Here is a 27,176-nt window from a genome sequence, read left to right on the forward strand (position 1 = left end):
ATACTTTTTTAATCGTTAAACCTCGTCGCCAAATGATACGTCAATAAAAGGCGGGCTCGGAAGACAGACTGATTTATTAATGTTCGTAATAGCAGGTAGGCGATAGATGCTACAGATACAAACAAAATAACAAATATACCTTTAAATAGTCAATTGTCTTCTGACATAGACCTCCCTTATTTTAGACCATGCTGCTCCATTAGCCTTAGAGTTTAATCTCTACAAACATACAAATCCTTTCGCTGTATAATATTAGTATAGAAACACATTAAATTAAGCAACAAAAGTTTAGTTAGTGTCAATAATTCTAGTAATAATTAATTCCTTTCAAGTTTAAGTTCTTCCAAATCATCAATTATAATTGGACCGTTAATTTATTGATAGAAACACACATACTGTTCTTGTTTCATTCTTATACAGTAATTTTATTTTATTACTCGTCTACTAGTCACGGTTTCATCCACGTTGTTCTAATAGATTTGCCTTTCTCGAGGATTATTAAATATTTGTTAAATTCCTACCGGTGGTTCTAAGATCAAAGCCCTTTATAAAATTAGTACAAAAGTTTCCCTGAAGAACTCGAAATATAAATAAAATATTGTTACATATCGTCTAAGTGTAGTGTTAGACGACTCATTAATCTAGTGGTTAGTACCCCTGACTGCGAATCCATGGGTCCCGGGTTCGATCCCCGGCTGAGACGAACATCGATGTGATGAGCATTTGGTGTTGTGCTTAGGTCTTAGGTGTTTAAATATGTATGTATATCCGTTGCCTAGTATCCATAACACAAGCTTCACCAGCTTAGCATGGGACTAGGTCAATTGGTGTGAATTATCTTTAAAAAAAAAAGTGTTGGCTTATGCGTCTCTCTAAGGTCTTCGCTCATACGGTGATATGCCTTAGATCTGAAAGTCGACGGCGTGTGTCAGGCACAGAAGGCTGATAACCTACTTGTCTATTAGAAAAAATTATCACGAGACCTAAAAGGTTTTAGCGCCACTGGTTTTTTTAAATATATCATCCAATTAGTGAAAATCTTTAGAAAAATGAGCGAAATTACTTGCGTGCAGTTTAAATGAATTTTTCGAACTTAACGATATATTTTTAATTTCATTATTATGTACAAAATACATAATTAGCTTATTGTATTCCAAGCATAGTAGACATTACTGTCATCGTTTTAGTGTGCAATTCCCGTACACGTCGCACGTTCAAACACTGCTGAGCAATGAATTTGTTAAAGTACCAATAAATACACGGAATTTGTGACTGCCTATTAAAAAGGCTGTCTTATAGTTTAAATAATACCTATTGTCATTAATAATCACGGTTACTCTTCACGATTCAAAGATCTTAGAAACGACCAGAAAATTGTATAAACAATAAGTTTGTTGAGTCACGGACTCTCTCGAATCTATTTGAAAGCAAGACTTATTTATTTAACCGAAATCATCTATTATATGCGTCTAATTGCACCAACTAAAATGCTCTCTCGTCTCTGTCTGTCAAATTGTGGTTACGCTGTGATCAAAAGAGACAATAACATGTTAAATCGATAAGACTGAGTTGTTATCGTTTTTATTAATAACTGTAACTGATGTTGAAAATGCATGCAAAATATATATTAATTAATATTTTTGCATTTGCATATCACGCCATACTGAACTAATATGAATGATTGATACGGTTGTAGTTACATCCTTGTCAGAAATCTGGAATATTATTTACAATTAAAATAGGAACACTTTAATAATTATGGTAATGATCATCAAAGTCCTTATAATCCCTAGATGGGGCAGAGGGCGTCCACACTGATTTTCCATCGCGTTCACATTTAATTTATTTAAAAAAATATATTTATTTATGGCAATTCGTTTTGTAAAGTTAATATATTTTAGCCCTCTTTAATTGTACACATGTTAAAATGTTTATTATATAACATAGTAGCGTTATATGTCGAGTTATATATACAAAAAAAAAATGAAAATCATTCCCACTCAACTTGAACACACAAAAATGTAGTCAAAATCTGTCCAGCGCTTTAGGAGTTTAATAACGAATACATGCACGGAAGATTTATATATATACTAGCTGATTATTTGCTGCATAGATATATAACCTAGATATCTACCGGGCTGATTTCTGAATCTAAACCATCAAAGCCGTCACCCAAACGCATACAAAAAAAATTATTCAATTCGCTCCAGCCGGAGGAGTTCAGTACACACGTACAGTAGAATTATATATATATGTTAACGTAAAATTGTAAACACCGTTAGATTGTAATCTATCTCGCGAGTTTATAAACTGTCGAAAGATTGTGAACCTCAGCTTACTGCTTACAATTTAACGTATTATTATTCGGTAGATTGTACTACGCTAACTTAGTTATCATTCAAACTTCTTTGGTCAATTACAGATTAATTTTACTTTCCAACAATTTCATATAACCACCGAATAATAATACGTTAAATTGTAAGCAGTTCGTTGAGGTTCACAATCTTTCGACAGTTTATAATCTCGCGAGATAGATTACAATCTAACGGTGATTACAATTTTACGGTGACATATATAAAGATAAAGAAAACATGAAAAATTTGATGATAAAACGATAATATGTATCATATTTTTGTCTCATTATAAAGAATTGTCATACAGTCGCTGTATAAAAGTTTGATATTCCAAGATCTCTCGAAGGAGCGATAAAATTAAATGACCTTCCAGATAAGTTTCGTCTAAACTCCGAGATTTTGTTGAACTAACATTGTCTTTGTAATTGACCGGGGGATAAACTTGTACAATACAGAATGAGATTAAAAGTTTAATAAGAAAACTGGTGTACGGAAAAGAATTTATGACATCTTGTACATTTTGATGAGAACTTTTCTATGGTCTCGGACTTCTGCATCTGTTATCGAAGTTAATAATAATAATTTATTTATTGCAAGAATATGGTACAGAAATATGTGAAAGGCACAATCGTAAGTTCGCATATTCTGCCACACACAATGGCGCGCAAATTTGTCTTAAGGAATTTTATATTATTTGTATCATAGATATCATATCTTCTGTGTCTGATACCCGTTGATTTAAGGATAGGATTTCTACCATATTTAATGTGTATAATATATCGTACACTGACAGTAAATTTGACTGAAGTAAGATTGGATACCCAAAAATCGACATCTTAAACATAGATAGGTGTTTCCTTGTCTATTAACCAAATTGTCAAAAACCGCTAGGATCTTCGTTAGGCTGAATATTTATTATTTTAAATCTATACTTATATTATACAGAGGTAAAATTTGTGAGGGTGTAGGTGAACCCTAGATCTACAGCCGATATCGTCTTTTTACCAAAAGCAATATATTAAGAAACATACTAATAATAGATTGTAGAGCTTGATAATAATAAAAAAATGGCGCTACAACCTTTTTAGATCTGGGCCTCATATTTCTGTATCTGTATCATGATCATTTGTCAATCTAAGGCAAGTAGATGATCAGCCTTCTGTGCCGACACAAGGCGTCGACTTTTTGGGTCTATGGCAATTTCCTTACGATGTTTTCCTTCACCGTTCGAGCGAATGTTAATTGCGCTCATAGAAAGAAAGTCCATTGGTGTACCTACGACCTCATGGATGAGAGTCGCAAGCTGAACACTGCTCACATAGCTTGATAATGCCAACAAAAGACAGCATATGTCTAAATTTAGTATTTCATAAAAATAACTCAAAAACTACTGCACGGGATTTATTACGATTTTCACCAACATCTAGTATGATTCCTGTGGAAGTTTTACGTATATTTTTTTAAGGTAGCGAACCGGGGATAGGCAAATTTAAAAATACATATTTTCATAAATTTACGTATTTCTGGGTTTATATGTTTCACACACAAATGTTTCCTCTTTATAATGTTTAGACATAGTAAATAACACTTTATTATTATAGTCAATAACAAGAAACCGTTTTGGACATAAAATTTAATATATTGCTGAATACGTAAAGTTGTACGTTGCGCGGTACTTTCGAAAACAATTTCGAATTATATAATTTTGAGTAAAGTGATTGTTGTATTATAATTTCATACTAAGTGTTTGTGTTATATATGCACTAGAAGAAACTGCTTTTAGCAGGACGACCTCCCATTTATATCCTTTTTCTCTCCTTATTATTGAAGTATGGGTATGGCAAACTTGGTAGGGAAATCGGTATCCAAGAGATGGAAGCAAGACCAATCAGCCTTGACCTTGAGGTCATACTGGACTAGAGTTGCCAATTATATAATTCATTGGAAAGAGATGGGAGAGGTCTATGCTAAACTTGATAAACTTGTAACAATTTCAATGTTATGTATGGAACTAGTCATTCGGAAATGAAGTAATATTATTATATTACTGAAGTATAGCTTACTTATTAGTCAGTTATTTCTTTATATATATTATCTTCGGTATCGATAAAAGTTATCTTATTTACCCATAAAATAATAAGCTTTCACTCACTAAGTTAAAATACTTATTATCACTTATTATCAAGGGCGTAGTTTGGACGACAAGATATGGCAATACTCTCCGTTACTTCTTTAATAGCCATGTTTTTTATTTTGTTTTTACGCTAAGGAGTTTTAGTAAAAAGTTTTTACTGTTTAGTAAACAAGGGTTTACTACAAGGAAAATGGTCGCTGTTACTTTAGAGGGAATATTAAGTTTCCGTTTCGTTTTATATTTCTCATAAATCAGTGGCGCTGCAACCTCTTTAGGTCTGGGCCTCAGATTTCTATTTCTGTTTTATGATCATTTGTAAATATAATAGGCACGTAGATGATCAGCCTGCTGTGCTTGACACAAGCCATCGACTTTTTGGGTCTAAGGCAAGCCTCCTTACAATGTTTTTTTTCACCGTTCGAATATTAAATGCGCATATAGACAGTCCATTGGTGCACGGTTGGGGATCGAACCTACGACCTTAGGATGAGAGTCGCACGCTGAAGCCAACTCTGTTGATTCGATATTTAAGATTTGATTGATTTAAAATTCTGTCATATTTGTCATGTGTGTTATATTAGTAAAGATGCAACTATTATAACCCTAATTGGTAATAATATACATTAAAAGACACACATGAATCTCTGAATCTTAGGTAAGAAAAGAAAATATCCTCTTAGTGCATAGTGAAATTCGTCTCAAATCGCGTTTATGTTTTACGTCAGCAATGTTTTTTGTCTGTTTTTGCAGCCTTTACACGAATGGTGGGCCTTTAGTGATGACTCAGTTACAAATTTTACAGTTGATTAGCTCATCTACGAGTGTAAAACTAGAGTCAATAGTTAATTGGTAAAGATTAAAGGGTGAAATTCAGAAACGAGACTTGACTCATATGTCCAATTCAAATTGCGCTTGTCTCGGAAAAAACTGCCCAAGCTGAACTGTCAAGTCCTTAATCAGAAGACTCAATAAAACAAATGAAAAAAAAAATGTCACAGGGGCTTTCGAGCCGGCCCGTCAGTCGTTAGACTTTTCGAGGATCCTTTAAGTTTGAGGAACAGTATTGTCAACATAAAAAATATGGGTAATTTAGCATTGCAGCGACCTAAATATTTTAGACTTAACAGTTATACACTCTTTATATACTCTTTGAGGTGTCTCCTTCTGATTTTTGTTGAAAACTATTATGAAACTCATACTTATAACCACCACCCTTTTTACCGTTGTGGTCACGGTTAAACGAAAGACGATCGCGTGATGTAATCAACTGTTTATCTAACTGTACAAGCTGACGATACTTCCGTATTGAAACCATATTTGTGGCTATTTTATAATGAATAGTAAAAAAGGCTCAAATAGATTTTGCGTTATCAAATTCAAAGTTTGGTATCAAACTCTTCTTAATTGAAGATGAATTATTTATTTATTAAGATCACATTTTAGGTTAACAAATCCAGATCAGATTACATTTGCAAACAAAATATATACAGAAATCATAAATCAATTGAGTACTTGAATAGATATAAAAGAAAACTGAAATAAAACATTAAACAAACGACAATTACTTTAAGAAAAAACTAAATTGTTACTACTGCTAAATAAAGTCAAACTTTTTCCGCAAGCTTCACGCAAGCCTCACAGGGTATAAGGAAATATTTTAAGAAGCTTTGGTAAGGTGGAAAATGTCTACATCAATTGTATTGTAGTTAGCTACAACACTAAATATTGGCGGTGATGAAAACTAAGTACTCTTATGCGAAGTGATGATGTCCTTGAACGTGCCACTCAACCTTAAGGTCGCCTGTTCGTAATAGGATACCAATGGATTTTTCTTTCTATGTCTTAGATCCAATCGAGGGCGTGTAGGTATCAGGGACAAAAGTCTGATCACCTACTTGCTTATTAAAATGTCAAAAAACATATATAGAAATCTGATTTTATCCGCGGTTAATTGTGGATTACGATTTTCATTTAGACTATACACAAAAAACATCTCAACAATTTTAACCTTTCTTGCCAGCCGGTATTAATTTTCATTGTGTATCTATAGCAATTGTATTTTATTTTTAAAGTACTGTAAAATTATATTTGTAAAATATCTTGTCTACCTATAGTCAGTAGTCTGTGTATAGAAATTTAAAACAAGCATGTTTTCCATGCCTTATTTACATTTCTCATTATATATTTTCACCTATTAGCCAGTTTCTCGGCAGAGGAAATTATTTCTACCGCAACTTTTAAATTATAGCTATTTTGATATTCTTATTTTCACTTTCATACGCATTTTAATTTCGACTTTTCCTTCAAAATGTATTTAAACTATGTAAATTCATTCGTTGCACTCGTCGATTTAAAAAATATAGATAGATATACTTCCCTACTGAAAGACAAAAGCATTTTAACACAAGGAATTTAATTAAAATTCTACAGAACGTGCGAGGTGCTTGTTTTCTTAAAATTATCAAGCATTTCTTTGTACAGAGTGTGTTGGTTGTGTGATATATTTAACAATGAACTTCTTGTTAAAAAATATACTGGATTTATTAATCTAGAGCAGATATTTTTAATAATAAGTCAAACTTATATTGCGATTATAAAGTCAGTTTTTGTGAATGAAATGAAAGCACCCATATTTATGTATCGTTTGGTACCTATCACAAAATTGCAGGAAAAATATATTTCATTAAAACTTGCATTAGTATTAGCTTAGGTTTTATAAGATGAACCCAAGTCATATTTCCGTTTAATTCGTCCATGTGGGCACTCAATACGATGGTTGGTCGATGGAAGGGTAATTCACAGATCCCTGAGCGTGATGCTGCTGGCAACGTTATCCCGATTTGGAAGCGGCAGATGCTGGCTAGAAGAGCTGCGGAGAAGGCAAGGAGAGATCTGGAGAGAGAGTTGGCGGGAGAAGCGGAGAGAAGGAGGGCTGCGGCCGTGCCTGCTTGGAAAAGACAGCTGCTGGCACGGAGAGAAGAGGCCGAGTGTAGATTGAGGTTAGTTACAGTTCTGCCCAATGCTCATAATTAGTATCAATGACTAACAAGCATATGAATATCCTATATATGAATACTTAACTTTAAATTATATACGATAACCCTACGATTCAAATGAAAAAATAAAATTTAGTTTAATAGACAAAGCTTCGTTATGATTTGGATCAAATAAAAACCCACTAATAATTTAGTTTTTGAGTAATTTTGCTGATGGTGGGAAACTCATTTTGCAACTGATATATACCCGAGGGGGAAGTATATATTGGATGGCGATTTATTGACAAAATATTTGCCATTTGTACAGATTTTGTAAGTTAAATTATTGTTATTTTAATTCAATTTTAATAATAAAATCTACCGATAAATTAACGATGTTTGTTGGATAATTGGTCTTGAGTAAAATTGGTAGGTAGCGTATTTCTTATATATTATTTTTTTATTGAATTACCCATTTGTTTATACAAATCTTAATAATAATAAGCCTTTATTCATCCACATCCTATTGACATACATTTAACAAAAATATATATAAAAAAATGTTTACTACATTAAGAAGGCCGCCTACAACTTTTTCCACCCTATTTTATTTTTTGCCATCATCCAACTTTTCCAGCTACACTTACGATCCCGTCGGCTCATCGCTCTATTGGTCTGCCCTTGTTCCTTTTGGATCAGTTCATTCGGTTACTGATTTAAATCATCTGTCATCTGTATAAAAGGCTACGTGAGAGTATTTTTACGTTGCGCGGGGACACCGTCACAAAAGCATAGTCAAAATTTTAAAATAAAAAAAAGTCCATTTCTTTAATTATGTAAAAATATTTTTTTAAATAAACTTTATTTAACTAGAAATGCATTATAATAAAACTTTCAATGTATTAAATACGTTTTTCTATTGTTAGTGTCGTTTTTTCTACAAACGGAAAATAAGGCGAAAGATAAAAAAAATTATAAGATTTTTATCTTGTTACGTCAAAGAAGACTACTGACGCGTGTAGCGTAGGCTTCTCCTAAAGTATCTTTATCTATAAAATATAAAAACGAACACGGTTATACAAATTGTACCTACTTTACACAATGCTCTACTACTTTATGCAATGTAAACTTAATATGCTTGTACATGCCTTTCTCTACAATAAAAATTAAACCGAGCCAAATTAATCACAGCTAATTAGGGTAACGTTTGAGATGTGTTAGACACGCACCATGTCTTATTTAGTGCACAAAATAATCTATGGCTAAGTCTAGAACTCATACGAAAGTCAGTTAAATGATTTATTGTGTTTAACTAACTATGACGGAATTGTTTAACCGTTTTCTAACTGGTTTAGTGTAAAAATTAACTCTAATATTCCTTATTCACTGTAGTTTACCGTGCGATTCTAAAGTCTAATAAAACTCAAACTCAAAATAACTTTATTCATATAGGTAACCTAGTACACTTATGAACCTCAACAGAAAATATGTTAAATCGATTCCAAATTTATATTTACTACCAGTTCGCAAGTCAAGGGCGTAGAGCGGGCAAGAACTGGCAAGAAACTCTCTGCAACTCTTTAATCCTATTCGTTTGTACCCTAGAATAGCCAATGGCTGTGTACTTCATTATGTATAGCTATAAAACTATGTGAACGTGTAAAAAGGCAAATAAAACTATTTGTATGTTTTTCTCTGTGCTGTTAATTTTTTTTCTCGTACGGTGTAGAAAAATCTCTAGAGGAAGTTTTTTTATTATAATAACAATCGTTTTTTTTTAAGCCCAATTTTGTTTTTAACTGCGATTTTATAGTATATATACATTTTAACTAAGTGTAACGTTTTAAAGTCATAATTACGAGTATCTCATATAGTAAAACATGTCGATTTAAAGGTTAGAAAATATAGATTTTCTAGCAAAGATGATGCCGTGTCTGCGAATGCAAAAAATGAAGGTGGATATTCCTGTTAATGATACAGTAATTATTTTCATGAAAAAGTCTAGTTAAATCTTATCTCGGAATCTTTGATCTTAAGTAAATATCTTCAGAATTTCCACGTTAGTAAGAAAACTATTTTTTTTAATACGTACGATTTTACGATAGCCCTAATCAATATCTGGTTATGTTACTACCTATTACTGTCATTAAAATATATATTTATTATTATGTTTCCAGACAATCCTTATACACTCCAAAAGTGGAAGACAACGGTAACGGAGAGTGGCGTCCTTACCCAGCCGGAGGTCGCGCCGTATCCATAGACAACATCACGCTTTGTTATGATGCGCCTGCGCAGCCCACCCGCGCGCCATCTGAAATGAAACTCTCAACAGAACATTGCAATGGTAATAAATTTTTTTTAATTCTACATAAGCTACAAAGTAGGTTTAGGTATATTATTAATTATGGTTTTATTTAATTGACTGGGGTCTGACTAGCAAGTCTTCCACGTAATCTAGAAATTATTTCATCATTATATTTCACATTCAGAATGATTAATTATAAAAAAAACAACACAATCAGCAATCATTTATAATTATTGTTGTCAAACGTTTGGGCACAAATAGGTTGACTGATTTCAACTGATTTTTCTGCCTCACCTTAGTATCTACTAGGAAATTTTTAACGAAACAAAAAGCTAATTTTTGATTAAGTTCTTCTCTTCCGTTCTACGCTTTTGATTTGAGAACTGTAAAATTAGAAGTATTAATATAATGTATTTCTTTACTGACAAGTCATAAGTGTATAGTCAATGTGTTACCTATATGAATAAATGATTTTGATTTTTTAAACCATAATTAAAAACAAAAGTTCATGTACAAATAATTTTAGTGAACTTTCGATTAGCCATCAAATTGCCTCCCTGTGGGGCATAGGCCCTACGTTGGGAAACACTGCATGGTCTAAATACTCTCCCATTAAAGCCACTTTGCCTTTAAAAATGTAATCTCCTCCCCTTGAAAGCATTACACGGCAGTGTTCTATTACTTCTAGGAAGGCGATTTCATAGTTTGATAGTCATTTCTTAGTTGTTCACCAAAACAAACGTTGTCGCTATTCGATAAACATTTTCTGTAATAAAAGTATTAATTTGCAGGCCACACAAACGGTAAACCAGAACGCGAAGAAGAGTCAGCAAAAATTATCCCCTGGAGAGCGCAGCTCCGCAAAACGAACAGCAAACTTAATTTACTCGAATAGTTGAGAAATTTATGAAATAATAAACTTGACGATTAATTTATAAAAGAAATTGTATACAAGTAATACTGCGTTGAATAATTTAGTTTTAAGGCAGAACGAAGATTTTACTCGTAGATTATTATTATTTATTAAGTGTGTTAAAAGTGTTTTCGTAAACTATACGAATATTATCTTTTTGTATTACTTTTTCCTATTTTTATACCTTAGCTAATCTAAGGCATAGAAATGTCAAAAATCTCCAAAGCTGGTTTCGGGCACTTAAAGTATTTCCGATTGTCAACGATTTTATTTGCCACAGGCACCGAAATGAAATAAATCTTCATAATTATTTTCTAATTAACTTGAGATGTCTACAGAATAACTTAACCAACCTTTTTTTTAATTTAAAAGGCTTGAAGGAATTTCACGAAGTTACTCTCTGTACGAGACCGCCTCTAATCTCCAATTAGAGATAGCAAAAAAATGTATGATATTTTTATACTTGTGTATTACGAATAATTAATAAGTTCTAACAAGCAAGTGATACCATTGTTGCAATATTAGTACGTAAGCTTTAACAGGCTTTGCAAACAGAAAAAATAATTGTATTTTGCAAATATCTTTTCTGTTGCCTTTTTTATTTTGTTTTTAATAAAATCTGTTGCTTACATTGTTTTTCTTTCGTAATAAACTTTCAAATGCAGTACAATAAAATATTCAAATTGCACTCGAGGAATAAAGTCGCAGTAAACTGGGTGATAAAAATGAAATTATTGCTTTAGGAATACGAAATAATGCATTTTTCAAACCACTTCCTGAGAGGTAAATCTACCATAATCATTTATATTCTATGCGTTAGTGTACGATTGTACTTGTTAAAGAAAACTTGAAGCAAAGGGTCCAATGTTTCGTCATTTTTATATTATAAAGCAATCTTAAAGACGAACGTGTGAGTGAAACGGCTGCGTTCTAATTTAAACTTAAAACTACACGCGGCAGATGCGCCAATCTTGAATTAAACATAAGAAAACAACTTTGCCATACTCTTGGTATAGTTTTTTTTGTCAAGCTACAATATAGTGATTACTTTTACCACGATTTGCATTTTGTTATAGTCGTTGGCAAGAGTAATTAAATGCGTGAAACAAAATCATCACATGTCAGATCGGATAACAATATTTTTTTATATTGCAGCCGTCATAACTGCAGTAGCTACAAACATAGTTAACAGTATATTAGAAGACGCAATTCCCAATTCTTTACTATCAGTTATTCATAATCACTTGAAGCTTATTGCAGCAAATTCCACGCATATTGATATAAACAATGCTGTTGAAGAAACAGCAGTAGAAAAGGCAATAAATAACAAAATAGACGAACTTAAATCGTATTTACAAGATGAATATATAGTAAATGCAACGGATACAATTTTTCAAGATCAAACGAAAATTGTAGAGTCAATAAGCAAAGACAAACATGGTTTGAGAGAAAAGAAAAATCAATCTAAACATAACGCGAAATATATCCGACTGAGAAAGAAAATAGACAAAGCATTAAAAAAAGAATTGATTTCAGATAAAGCTTACGATTTAGTCATAAAAACATTAGATAATCTAATAGCTAAATTAGTTGGAAGTCAGTGTAACTCGAAAAATAAAGGTACCCGAATTCGTACCCCAAAAATATTGAATGATCTATGGAATGAAGAATGGAAACGTTTAAAAAATAACTACCTCCAGAAAATAAAAGTGAACGACAAAGAGCAGATACGAGAACTAACGTCATTTTTCGACGGATTGTACACGTTTTTTTCCTTCATCATCAAAGATATGGGAGTTCTCTCTAACAGGCATAAAATTAAATGTGAATATATAGATAAACCTATATATAGAAAGCATGGAGATTTTGAATGCGACTCGGATTCTGATAATCATAATAATGACTGCAAACGATTTGTGATATGTTCAAAGGAACTTAAGAATTTCATGTTAGATTTCTATAACTTTATTAATGACACAACGGTGAGTGTTATAAGAAATTATGCAGAAATGTACATCAGAGATACCGATAACTTCGCAGAAAAACCAACAATTGTTTCATCCATTAACACTACAAGTATTAAAATGGAAAAAGCAATAGTGGATATATTTATCAAAAACACTAAAGCGATTAAATTGGATAGTAAACAATCTAAAGAGGGCAATATTAAATCCCTATCAAATTATGTACGAGCAACAATTTCAGAGATAAAAAATAATGCTAACAACTATTTAGCCAACGAATTAAAATATACTAAAGCCAAGTTATCGTCAGGAATAAAGGATGATCTGAACATGAGCTTAAAAGTAGATTTAGAAAATCTACAAAGAGAAGTACTTGGAAGAATTTGTTTTGTATTCAGATTTTGCAATGGTAAATATAAAGGCAGAAGAAATGGTGACGTTAATAATAGCAACATCGAAATTGAGTCAGAAATCAAAGAATTATTCAATTTGACAAATTATAGACGTCTATTCGATATTAAAAGTGATAAAAACAGTTTCAGAAGTAAAAATTATACCTTTGCTACTATGAATGTTACGCGGACTACACTATTCAAATTTCTGTTTTGATATAAATAAAATTTATAATAGATGAAATCACTTTTATTGTCTTATAATACATACAAAATCACTTTAATCAGCATCACAACACTTATAAAATGAGTGTACATTTATCAACTATTTTTGGGCAAACTAATAAATTAATTGAATGTAAATTTCATTCAATTTACAGAAAAACCTTGAACAATCGTGTTATTTAATAACAGTGTGTTTGAAAACAAGTGACAAAACAAAATAACAGGGAATATGCATAATATTAAAATTTGTATTAATTTGTTTTAAACCTATATTGAATTTATCGGCGTTGATATTCAGACTTCGTTAGTAGAAGTGAATCATTTAAAAAAATATATTTTTTTCTATATTATTACGATGTAAACAACCAATTGAATATATATATACAAATTTGCATATTCCCTAATTTAAGTTTATCAGAGGTAAGATTTGTAAGGAGCTTGATTAATAATTTAAAAAATATACATATAAACGTTTTACTGAAATGACATACAAGATTAAATATAAAATTTTAAAAACATTTCATAAGTTCCAAATATGCTTAATACGAATCTGTGTAAACTATTGGAAAATGTTGGACTCTACCACTTGACCATGCAATAGTAAGACAAGCGCCCTCAGTGAAGTTTTGCTGGAAAGCTATTGTTGATGGAACTTCATTATCGATTCCACTGATATAGCAACTGGAATGAAAATAATGACGATAAATAATCTATAAGTTTGTTTTTGTAATTGACTAAAAAATTATTTTAGAAAAAATTCTACTCACCATGGTGACACATTCAGTTGCATCATCATCTGTGTAGTACAAAACACAGCTATTATGTGGGACTCTTCAAACAGTAGGGCAAGGTATTTCCCCGATGGATCCCAGCACATATCCAGTATGGGACCCCCAACGGTATATCCTGATGCTAGCTCCACTTTTGTAACATCCAAGACTGGTTGTGCTTTGCTGTCTTTTGCTCCTAAAATTATTTCAATCCATTTATGTATGGTTTCACATAAATATTGGTTAAAAGAGATCAGAAAATTATTAGATAAGTGGCTTTTATAAATTTCCTATAAACTTAATAAGTCAGTTATGAAGTACCTAGATTAAACTGTATTGCTTATGAAATTTGTAAATTTGTCGTTCTCAGAAACAAGTTTAAATAGAGAAACAAACTAGTCTATACATGGAACTTCAACTTAGTTAACTTTTTAATATCTACTATCAAAACTTTTGTCATAAACAACAAAGATTATTTGTACATATTACTGATCTTTCACAATAATGGTATTTATATAATGTCTATAAAAGTGCATATATTTTTTACAATGAAATACTATCTTTTATATGTTACCCAAAATTACCATTTAATAATCCAATATTCCTTAAAGCATACACAACTGGTTCTCCTTTTGCTGCAAACATCACAACATCATTAGGGCCCCAGCAGGCGGCGACGACGCGACAACCCCGCGCGCACCAACGCTCAGGCGTCCATGACTTTGTATCCCACACTCTAAAAGCCCGTGATTAAGTAATTAGATGTTTAAGTCTTATTACATAAAGAGAATACTTCCTCAAATGTAAATGGGATGATAAGATACTTCTATCGCATTGAATTTGATAGTTGTTTTTAAATAAGATATAATTTCATATAATGTAATTAACTTTCAAAAAATAATTATTTTAATGTAAAAAAATTCTAGATCATACCTAAAAATAATAGATGAAGTAGCAGCAAATATTTTATTAGCACTAAGTGACCATCTTGCAAATACTATTCCACCCCCTGCAACCCTCCTCAATGGCACAGCAGTTTCCATGGCAACATCCCATACCAGCATAGAAGTGTCGGCACCACAACAGCTAATTAAAAGGTCTCCATTTGGTGACCAGCTAACATCAGTAACTGGACTGTGACCAGACCTTTAATAAAAATATATCATTTATGGCAAGTCATTTTAAGTTAAAAATATACTTATTTACATTATATTTTTCTTTGAAATATACTCATACCGTTTTAAAACTACTGCATTACTTGATGAAGGCTTTGTAAACATAGAATTAGGGTCTACAGTCCACACTATCACTCCTTGCTCACAGCCTACAGCTATCTCTGAAGCTGAGTAAGGTCTCCAGCTTAAGGAGGAGACATGTCCTTGTGATTTGCACTTTAGTGTTGATACAAATGAAACATCAGAACTATAGATTCTCACCCCATCATCAGCTGTAGCTATAGCAATTTTAGTTGTGTGTGGATGCCATGCCATACATTTCACGGATGATGCACCCCAGCTACGAGTCCTAGAGTATTTAGACACAATTTTCGGTCCTATATCTTTTAAATGAGGTTGAAGGAAGTATCTAAATGTTGAAAATGCATTTGCAACTTTTAAAGCATATGTTGCTGCAACAGCTAGTAATTTGCTTTCAGTATTTATGCTAGGATCTGCTGCTATACTAAGAGCTTCTAAGAAACCTTGATTGTACCAAACACTTGATATTTTCTTGAGAAACTTGTCTTCAACGTTTATATACATAGATATATTTTCATCGGACAATCTATGATGATGTAGATCTCTTGTTACATTTATTTTTGGGTGATGATTTGTCTGGAATAAATTAGGTGAATTTTAGCGATTACTTTCCCACAATAACATAGCAATATTGTCAACAACTCTTAACAAATATAACCTCACCGTATTTGTAAATGCAGATACATCTCCGTGGCGGACGTTTCCACAACAATACACTTCATTTATTTTGCAAAAAGCAGTTTCGTTTGGGCCAGGCAAATCAGGAAATCCTTGGAAAATAGACATTTTGTAGAAATTAGACCATTGAACAACGTTTATATTTGTTAACCGGCACAAAAGTTTCAAATTTGAATCTTGTTTTGTAGCTAAAGTCAAAATTGAGTTGGAATATTGACAATAGACAAATAAGTTTATGTCAAGTTATATTGTCTGAAAATATACAGGTGCGTTCCCGCTAAAAGATAATTATATGCCTTATAATAAGAATTAGTATGTTATATTTGTATACTTTTAGTTCTTGTTCTAATGATATAGCAATATTTTGAAGATCGTCGTGAATATTTTGAGTCGTATTTTGTTAACAACAATCAACAATTATTTGACAATCTGAGGCCATTATCCACATACTTGCAACACTATGAATTATCTATCGATAATCGAACCCTTATAAATATCGTACACAGTACACGAAGTTAATAACAATTTGGTACAATAGACGAGGTAAGGCCTCATAGCGAAACTAATTGTTACTTTATGCATATTTATACAATAGGTATAGATAACAGGTGTCTCAAAAGAAACTTTTCATTTCAATTCAGAGCGTTATGTGAAAATGTTAGAGACTCTTCTTCTTCTTCTCAACTTAAAATTTTTCCTGGCTGTAACCAAAGAACATGGTACCAGCAGGACGGAGCAACGTCACACACGTCCAATACGTCTCTGCCATGAGTTCGTGAAATTTTCTCAGGCAAATTGATCTCCAGGAGAGGTGACATAAATTGGCCTCCACGCAGTCCTGATTTAACCCCTATGGATTTTTTACTATGGGGTTATCTTAAATCTAAAGTCTACGCCAATAAGCCGACTTCTCTGGCGCAATTGAAAGAAAATATCCGTCACGAAATGGCAGCCATCACTGAGTCCACCTGCCGAGCCGTCATAAGTAATTTTATTGTTAGATTTGAAAAAAAACCAAAAATTTGGCAAACATCACGAAATATCACAAGGTGGAGGGGGGGTATAGTAAGATATCACGTGTACTTATTTTTTTCGTCAAACGCGTGATTTTTAAACCGAAAAGCGGCTTAGAAAAACGATCGATCAGTAGATCAGATTCTCTGCGTAGTGCGCGTGATGACGCCGAGTGGCTTGATGAAACCGAGGTTGATCGTCAACAAAGTGCAGTGCCAACAACGGACTTGCAAGATGCTTATCCAGTTGTTAGTATTGAAGAAAGTCTTGCTAATCTGTGGCAATATACATTAAATAAGTTCATGTACTAATACAATGTATGTTTTTCGCATGATTACACCATTCCTTTAAAGGTGGGAACTGACCAATGTTACGAGGTGTAATGTAACATGTAATGTAATGTTACACAGCGAGCATTCATGCAGTCAGTACGTCGTGTTACGGGGAAACCAGCGAGTGCTCCACCCGGCTGTCGGTTTTTTGGCGAATCCTTTGACTGTTACGCGGTTCAGTAATTACGCGTCGCACGTCGCGAGTGATCATGATTATGATTTTCTATAAATTGTGTCTTTTTTAAGTACTTTTGGTCCAATTAAATTCTTCAGTCATAACAGTTCTTCAAAATCGAGACCTGCGTACAAAGTTTTTATACTGTCCAGTAATCATTTGGTTTTTAATATTGCAATCAATAACAAACCACCTCATACGCCTGTGTTTTTAAATAAGTTTTATGTCCAGTAACATTTTTTCTTCTTCTTAATTTCGATGAAACAATAATTAAATAGAATGAAAGATTACATTATCACTATCACATCTCGTGAACACTGGCGGCGAAAGTGGAGCACAGAGTTTTGACGTGCATGTTACGCCGATTTTAGAACACAGCGTAACATGCTCGATGCGTAACACGCTCGATGCGAACGCTACATTACACCTCGTAACTTTGGTCAGTTCCCACCTTAATATTATTCGTATGCAAGTCAAAAACAACCTGCAATCTTTCTGCCTAGACGTTTTTATCATGGCCCTTAATTTTATAGAATAGGATTAGATTATACTTTATACCGGTACTTAAAAATCTATATATATAAAAATGAAACCCGTTTTCCGTTGTCACGACATAACATGAAAACGGCTTGACCGATTTGGCCAATTCTTTTTTATGATTCTTACGGAGAAAAAAATTAAAAAAATTGAGTGAAAAAGTCTAAAAACAACACTTTTCTATATTCGCATCATTGATATACAAAAAACCCAAGATGCACACTCAACGTCAAAAAAACGTCTTCATAAAATGAGCGCAACATTCTAAATTGTGCGCTCATTTCAAATAGTCTCGCGTCTAATAAGTGGAGTCGATGTTATTTATTTGTGTTTTTTTTTATAAATAAATTTATGTACTTTTGAACTTTTTTGTGTGTAGTTTTTGACAAATATATTTACGCTATATAAAGTGTAGGTCAGGAGGTAGCCAATTTAACATTTTTTTTAATATAAAGAAAGAACTTTATAACCGGATTAAAGTTATGTATTGTTATAAATTTACAACTATTTAACATCCAACACCTTTTGTCTTCGGTCACCGTGACCACGCACGCTGTAAAGCACCCGAAAAGTCGAATAAATTTAAAATTATGTTAAATAGTTGTAAATAAAAAAGTCATGTTCGACTCCACTCAATACCTTGTCCTACCGACCACGGTCGGTCGTAAAATTTTATTGCTTTAAGTACGTATACAATGCGTTGTAATAACAACTTTAAGCAATTCGCGTAAGGTTGATTTTGCAATAATATATGTTTGTAACATATACTGTTATAGACATACTATTATAGAAAGGGACAGAAATAGTGGGACACTTTCGAGCGTTACTTTTATTCGAGACTGTGCATCTTGGGTTTTTTGTATATTCCCATTCCCATACATAATATTCGTCATAATACTTAAAAGTCAATTTGAACTTTAATACCATATCATAAAGTTCAAGTGTTAGTGGAGGGGTTCCGGGAAGGTAAATTTTTTATTTTTTATTTTTTGACATATAATGTATTTGTTGTCTTATCAACTTTCTTATTCTTTGATTCTTTGAAGGTAATAAAAAATACACGTGATTTTTGGTGGGGTAGCCTTAAACCTCACCACGTATCACCATGGGGGCGGGAGGGGTTAGACAATTAAAAAAAACATCACGTGATTAATGGACAGCCCCTTACTTACTAAATATTACACCACACAGAAATATTTTACTTATTATCTTTTAAATAATATTCACAAGGAAAATCTTTTAAATAATATTTTATGATCGTCGTCCTACGAGGAAGAATTTTAATTTATAATACTTAACCTGAAGGCTCCACCCTCTAAAGCACCTCAAGTGATCTTCGTAAATCTTATAGCACTAAGCGTTACTATCCTGACTAAAGAATTGTTGACCCAAAAAAGCAACATAATTTACCCTCTCAAATATGTACTATAAAAGCCATTAAAAGAAGAGTGGATGAAGCTTGGGCTATTCTTGCCATTATAAGGTGCTTTGTGGGAATTTACTGCGGCTCACCGTGATTTATGCAAATCGTTGCCTTCAACTGACAACGTAGTAATTGATTTTCCTGAATCATTGAGGTTTCAGGTACTAAAAGTGAGAATTTATTATAGTGGACGCTAATTACATTTATTTATTTACTGTTTATGTGTGGCCAAAAGAACTAGTGAATTAGTGCTAGTGCACGTTAATCTTAAGTGCTAAAAAGTAAAAAAAAAAAATAGTACAAAAAAAAAAAGTACACAAGGACAGAGTGTCTTCCATTTATTAGAGACTGGAAGCAGCCTTGCGATTCTGTAACTGATTTTTCGAACTCGAACTTTCGATAGACAATAAACTACAAGCCCTTATCAGAATGCCAAATCGTAAAATGACTGCTTCACGACTGATTTGAGCGCAGTTATTGGACACTTTCTTATGCTTAATATCCTTATTAGTAAATAAGGTTTGACTTACATTACTTATTAGTCTTAAGTTAGGCTAGGTTATTTTCCAAGATGTCTTAGAGCCTTGAGTGTTCTTTCACGAGAATTACCTTCGACAGGTATGGCATTATCAGACTTCTATTTATGATCATACAGGGATTGTTGAAAAAAAATTTTACGCTGGTACAAATCGTTTTGCTGATTGCTGATTTTCGTAAATGGCAGCACGACGATAATTAACTGTGGAAAAATTAGTCTGGTACAAATGGTTGAATTTTTTTTAATCAACGTCGGTATGGCGGGCTGTAAGTCACACCGGAGAGGTATGGCATGACACTGCCGCCTCTTATTTTTTTATGGACTATCGGAAAATACTACAACGCGCTTGGGCCGCCGGTAGCAGCGCTATGACCATCATTTATCTTTTTTTCATTGCGTAATAAGACCCCTGAAGAACCGCCGTACTGCTGTACACTATTTTGTGTCACTATCTCCCGGCCTATTTTTCTAATATTAGATATAAGCCATTAGATTATGCCGTTATTCATAAATAAGTATAAGTGTAATTGCAACGTTTTAATTAAACTCGCCTTTTTATCACAGCGTAAACATAATTTAACAGAAAGGGACAAAAGAGTACTTCAAAATCGCAGTTAAACAGATTTAGATAAATTTTTAATATTTAATTATTATTTGATTTGAGTACTTTAATATAGGGGTAAGAATATAATAACACTTACTCCTCTGCCAAACATGGAAATTTACAAATAAAACCAAAAAAAAAAAAATTCATGTCAACGAGGCATGGAAAGGAGCATGCTAAATGTTAAAAAGGTACATAAAATAAGACACTTAAAAATTAAACAAGAGACGAGAGCAATTGACGCTCTAAGCCACGCAAAAAAATTGAAGTGGAAGTGGGCGGGTCATGTAGCGCGCCTACGGTGGACGAAAACAGTAACTACATGGAGTGGCCCACCAGGCAAACGACACATAGGCAGACCCTACGCTCGATGGGATGATGACATCAAAAAAATCGCGGGTCCTCACTGGGTCCAAATAGCTCGGGATAGAGAAAGATGCAGGCCTTGGAGGAGGCCTTTACCGGAGAGGGTTCCTGATACTTACTAACTGTAAAAGATATTCTATATACTAACACATGAGATACTTAGATATTTTTGTATTAGGAAATGAGATAAGGCTCCTCTGGCTTTGCGACCCAAAATATGTGTTGGTCTCAGAAACAAAAACTCCAGTTCCAGTCATGCACCATTACCTTGCTAGCTTTCAGCTGCCTGCCACATATCCTACCACTTAGCCCATAGGGTTGTTTATAAAAATATTTTAGATTACTAATGATTTGTCATGACTAATATGAGATAAGTATTTTTTGCCACACATCGTCGATGTAAAGGCGCTCCCTTACCGGCATTCGCGTGTAATGTAACGTTATCGATGCGAGAATTATTGAGGGAGAAAAGCAACCAACCGTTATGGTGGTATGGTAATGTTATGCTCAAAGAATCTATAATATTACTACACGTGACTGTATATTGTATGAAAAAGTGTCATTAAAAAAATCCATTCGCGCGGGTGCTCACACGGGATCAGCCTTGCGATTCTGTAACTCACTTTGATAAGGTGAGAGCTTGTAGTTTATTCTTTATCAGAATGCTAAATCATAAAATGACTGCTTCACGACTGATTTGAGCGCGACCGCCGCTGCGAAAACCGCTGTGAGAGTTGGAAAAGTGAGTTACAAAATCGCAAGGCAGACCACTAAACTGATATTATAAAAGTTAATTCTTGTCATCTAAAATACAGTTAATATTCTAAAGACTATTAAGTAAAATTTTCATTTGAGTACTTAATAACGAACGACTTTACGAGGACCGTGAAATATCGTACTAAATGAATCAATTGAGATTACAGATTTGATGCTGGATTTTTAATTAAAAGTTCAAATTAAATCGATATCTAATGTTCTCTTCAACGAGATGAGTCAACAATGTAAGTTAACAATGTTATATATATATATATATATATATATATATATAAATAAGATTATCTGTACTATAGTATGTATAGAGAAGTGTTGGTTGGCTTTGGCGTGTCACTCTCATCCCTGGAGTCGTAGGATCGAACCCAATAGATTTTCTGCATATGTGCTCATTTTAAACTCGTATGGTGAAAGAAAACATCGTGAGGATACCGGATGCGTTAGACCCAAAACGTCGACGGCGTGTGTCAGGCACAGAACTTACTTGTAAATATTGTAGCCCCCGGAGATGTTTTCTTTAATCTGTAATATACGTTTTATTAAATCCGAACCATTAACGCATTTATTGAGTTATAATAAATCAACATTATTATTTTTCCTCAAAAAGCTACAAATCAAACTTAAGACGAACTCGTGCGTTACCTAACTAAGCGAACTGAAGTTGTACCCCGCTGGTTCAATTCCTACACGTGAAGATAATTAACAATTTACTTTACAAAAAATATTCATACAACGCTTATTCGAAACAAAACCTATTTTGATTCTATCTTGTGGTTGCGATAAATTATACAAAAGATTTAACATCCATTAGATAAACAATTTCCGTTTTTTAATGTTCCGTTTAAAGGCACATGAATATATAACTCAAACTTCCCGAATTAAATTAACACACACACATACATTTGCCAGGAACTGCTATTCTTTGGGAAAACAAGAGAGATACAGAAATCTGAGAGAGAAAGGGGTAGAATTCTACCGTCACAGGAAATGATAAGAACACTCTCTACCCGACTCCCCAATTAGAGACTTGCTTTTTTAGATAAGGAAGGCAACTTTTATGTTTTCCCCTGTTTTCAGAATGTACAAACTATTTAGTATCATAGCATTGCAGACAATCGTGTCGACGATCCCCGCGGGAGCCACTGTGTCTGGTCCAGAGAGAAATGTTCCAATGGATTGGCTGCGGGTACTTTGAATATTGTCTGTTTATACTAAATAGAGGGTAGCTTTAGTATTGTACTGGGCTTAAGTGTATTTGTACCCGATGATTTGAAAATTATGCCTACTGTTGCTAATTGGAATACTTTAAAGGATATTTAAAGTTTAGTGTAGAAAAGGAAAATCACCAAATCACCACTAGTATAGTTGTTACACTTTAGCACACACGCATAATTATTGTTAATGTTTTGAATTTTCTAAAGTTCGTGGTCCACTTATTTCTTCTAGATGACCGATATGTACCTTAGAAGAATGGTCAACCGTCCGCACGTGGAAGTTGGTCCGGGTTTCTTCAAGTCAGATCCTGTGGAGTATTCACCGGACCAGCTCGCAAAGGAGTATAAGAAGTTATTTGCGCTTAAGAAGAAAATGGAAGAAGAGAATAAACCTTTAAATCCTTGATTCTTTTATTTGTGTGTGTGTCATACTTAGTTGAACAAACGTGTGTGTACTTATGTACACGCGTTAGAAGTTATACTTCTTTGGCGGAACAAGATAAAAATCTTTTCAAAAATGTTGTTCTACGTTTATAGAAACAATGACACTAACAATAGAAAAACTAAAATGTTGACTTCAGCTAACTTTAGGGTGTCGATTTTGTGACGGTGTGCGCGCGCATCGTAAAAATTTACTCTCATCATTTTTCCCTAACGCGCCAAAAGAAGTATAGTTATGTGAATGTAAGTGCGTGCTCCTATTTCACCATGCCTCCTGCTGATAGAGGACAAATCTTTGTTTTTAATTTATTTTATTACATATCATTTATTACTTAAGATGTCATGTGGAACATGGTGTAATGGTTGCAGCTCCTTACGATCGTTGTGTAAAACAAAAAACTTGGCGATTAAAAAGGGTGGCGGAGAGTTTATTGCCAGTTCTTCTCGTCCGTTCCACGCCCTCGAGAACTGGCAGTAAATTTAAAATTAGAAGCATTTAATATGTATTTTTTATTGATATTCATAAATGTACATTGTGTTACCTAAATGAATAAATGATTAATTTTGAATGTTTATTGTTGTTTTTCTTCGTTCATTTATTCTAAAGTAGTGAGTAAAACCTTCGCAAGCAACTAGTAATGACTTAAGGAAACTCCGACAAAGGCGTCTAATTTAAACGCTCTTGGTACATAGCTGGATGATGTTATTATTTAATTATAAATATCTTTGTATGAGGAATGTTATAAGTGAAAAATTTAAAGCTTCCTGCTGATCCAAATATAGTCAAGAGAATGGGTCCGCAGCCAGCATATTTCCGTTGGTATTGGGATCCCTGAAATTTCGATATAAACCGAATATTTTAATATTCTGCATTCTGCGGACTACGTGCAATGGGGCATAAAGTTGCGTTGATGAAATATATGTTTAGGTATTTCTTATACAGAGTGGTTAGATTGCATTTGAACTGTGTATTTTTAGTTGTTCTAAATTTAAATACCTAAAGGTGGGCAATACGCTAGCAGCTCACAAGAATAATTTGATGGATGTTAGGTGTCTTGGTGCAGACATCCCGTACTTATTGACGTGAAACTTCTTTATCGGGGTTGGAAAAAAATTTACTGTAACATTTTTGCGTTACGCGTCACATTTTTCCGTTACGCGCCATCATGCTTTTTGAAGTCAAACTTCTTTATCGGCGTTAAAATATGACATATATAGGGTATTTCAACAAGAAGTTTGTTTTTCAATTGTGGCAACACCGAGAAAATCGCATTAAAATAATTCAAATCCACTATAAAAATGGTGGTTCTGTTAAAGTTACATTTCGTAAAATTCGTGATATTTTCGGCCAGCATAATCGTCCTTCTGAGACCGCTGTTAAGAATTTGGTCGCGAAATTTGAGTCGACAGGCTCGGTACAAAATGTGCCAACACCAACACGTGTTCGACCGGGTCGTTCAACAGAAAACATCGCCGCCGTGAGCCACAGTGTTGAAGAAGATCAAAATTTGTCAATTTCACGACGTTCTCAACAATTGGGGTTATCCAAAAGCACAACATGGCGAATTTTGCGAAAGGATTTGGCTTTGAAGCCTTACAAGATTCAACTGGTGCAGGAATTAAAGCTGATCGACCATTCAAATCGCCGCAGATTCGCTCAGTTCATTCAGGAACAACCTGCTGGTTTTTCTGAAAAAATCATTTTTTCAGACGAAGCCCATTTTCATTTGTCAGGGTACGTCAACAAGCAAAATTGTCGCATTTGGGCTTCTGAAAATCCTAAAGCAATTATTGAGAAGGCTTTGCATACTCAACGTGTTACTGTGTGGTGCACTATGTGGTCTGGAGGCGTGATTGGGCCTTTTTTTTTCGAAGATGAGGCTGGAAATGCGGTAACAGTCAATGGATCACGGTATCGCGAGATGTTAACCACTAAATTTTGGCCTATTATTGATGACATGGATATCACTGAAATGTGGTTTCAACAGGACGGTGCCACATGTCACACAGCCAATGAAACGATCAATTTATTGCAAACCAAATTTCCCGAGCGCATAATTTCGCGAAATTCAGCTGTTAAGTGGCCAGCCAGATCGTGTGATTTAACACCACTGGATTATTTTTTGTGGGGCTATGTTAAAGACAGAGTCTATACGGAGCCAATCGAATCGATTGCAGCCTTAAAACTCAAAATCCGTGATGTCATTAACGAAATAGACCCTCCATTTTGCCAAAAAGTGATTAAAAATTTTGATGAAAGAATCAACATCTGTCAGCGTGGTCGTGGTGGACATTTGCCAGATATCATTTTTCATTCATAATTGCCAAACTTTTCTCTTTGTAATACAATAAAAATTTTATTCATTTTCCTCTAAATTCTTTGTTTTATTTTGTTTTAGAAAACAAAGTTCTTGTTGAAAAACCCTTTAGTATGTTTTTGACTTTGAAGTTTGACAACGGATTACATTTTCGAAGTCAAACTTCTTTATCGGCGTTAAAGTATGACATATAGTATGTTTTTGACTTTGAAGTTTGACAACGGATTACATTTTCGACTTGAAATTTGCTAATCGCAATTTGAAGCAATTAATTTGTAAATTGTATGCTAGGCAGTGTATCAAAATTTACTGTGTTTAAAGAAATAGTTTCGGTCCTCTAAACTTAAAACAAACCAATTATGGCTCTGCGTACAACAAAGGTTTTATATAAGTTTCACTTCTTACGTGTGTAAGTACGCATACATTTTATTTATATTATATTCACAATTTATGTGTTAGGGTACGTATGTAGGGCTTATGGATCCGTAGGGTTGTTAGGTTCTGACATCTCACTTACTCATATATTTAGTTATCTAGTGAAGTTTGCTCATACATATCCTACATAAACTATACAGATACTCCTGACAGTTAATACATATAAATTTAAACACACATTTCACAGTCCACTTGCTGGCAAGCTGTACACAGAGTATAGATTTAGTAGTATTGAGTGAGAAATTTAAGTATAAAAGATCATTTTAAATTACGATAGGTCTCAGATATTTGTACTTTTCTAGTACAAGAGCGTACCAATTCTTAAAAGGACGGCAACGCACTTGCTCTTCTGGCATTGAGAGTGTCCATTATTTTACGTCTTTCGTCACTTTCTCTCAAATTGTGTTTACCCTATGACGAAAAGAAACAGGTGAGCACTTTGGCTAAAACAGTGGAATTCGACTGATTTAGGGTTAATCTTTTAGTATTCGAGTATATTTAAAGCGGTTCACATGACCATTGGAGCGTAATTTTAAATTATATCTCCACTCCAAATACATTTTATATAACAAAAAAATATTCAAACGGGAAAATGAAGTGAATCATGGTTTCGAAAAACTTATGGACTTAATCAAAAAATTCAGTCAAAGTGGGCAGTACGACTAAACGTCAATGTCATAAGTTCCTAATATATTTATGCCTTACACTGTTATGGTTACAAATTTTGAGGACTGCGCTGTTATTCTTCTGTAGGAGACATGAGTTTCCCGCAACAATTATTACTAACTAGCGGCCCGACCCGGCTTCGCACGGGTGGACATTTTTTTTTAAATTTGTAGATTGATATGTTCTTTAATATTGTGAAACATTTATTTGTTCTATCACAACAGTTTTCGCAGCGCTTGCAATGAAAGATATTTTATAGGCAATTTTTTTACACATTGGGTAACATTATTGTAGTTTTAGTAGGGATCCATATTTTTTCTTGCAATTAAAATTACCTTTATTAATCAGTAATTATATAGCATTCAAATGGTGA

The 27,176-nt window shown here is 33.5% G+C and overlaps 3 protein-coding genes across 11 annotated transcripts in view; 2 read left to right on the plus strand and 1 right to left on the minus strand.

Annotated features, from left to right (window-relative positions):
• The window catches only part of LOC125060642 (espin), a 102,318-nt gene extending 91,005 nt beyond the window's left edge, over positions 1-11,313 (plus strand). For 8 of the 9 annotated variants that reach the window (XM_047665625.1, XM_047665629.1, XM_047665626.1 and 5 more), the window contains 3 exons: positions 7,279-7,487; positions 9,641-9,810; positions 10,563-11,313. In XM_047665625.1, coding sequence (XP_047521581.1) covers positions 7,279-7,487; positions 9,641-9,810; positions 10,563-10,666 — 483 coding nt within the window. In that variant the 3' untranslated portion in view covers positions 10,667-11,313. The remainder of the gene's footprint in view (positions 1-7,278; positions 7,488-9,640; positions 9,811-10,562) is intronic. The other variant, XM_047665623.1, reaches the window with a different exon arrangement.
• Positions 11,314-11,360: 47 nt separating this feature from the next.
• On the plus strand, positions 11,361-13,257 carry LOC125060644. The gene is made up of 2 exons (XM_047665632.1): positions 11,361-11,467; positions 11,840-13,257. The coding sequence occupies exons 1-2, from the start codon at positions 11,440-11,442 to the stop codon at positions 13,255-13,257; spliced, it is 1,446 nt and encodes a 481-aa protein (XP_047521588.1). The 5' UTR covers positions 11,361-11,439.
• An 18-nt stretch (positions 13,258-13,275) lies between these two features.
• On the minus strand, positions 13,276-16,164 carry LOC125060645 (aladin-like). Its single transcript, XM_047665633.1, has 6 exons — positions 15,955-16,164; positions 15,272-15,867; positions 14,969-15,181; positions 14,620-14,771; positions 14,033-14,231; positions 13,276-13,946 (listed from the first exon to the last, which is right to left on the minus strand). Exons 1-6 carry the CDS (start codon positions 16,075-16,077, stop codon positions 13,805-13,807), a joined length of 1,425 nt encoding a protein of 474 aa, XP_047521589.1. The 5' UTR covers positions 16,078-16,164; the 3' UTR covers positions 13,276-13,804.
• Between the last annotated feature and the right edge of the window lie 11,012 nt (positions 16,165-27,176).

This window comes from Pieris napi, chromosome 22 (genome assembly GCF_905475465.1).
Source record: "Pieris napi chromosome 22, ilPieNapi1.2, whole genome shotgun sequence".
Lineage (NCBI taxonomy): Eukaryota > Metazoa > Arthropoda > Insecta > Lepidoptera > Pieridae > Pieris > Pieris napi.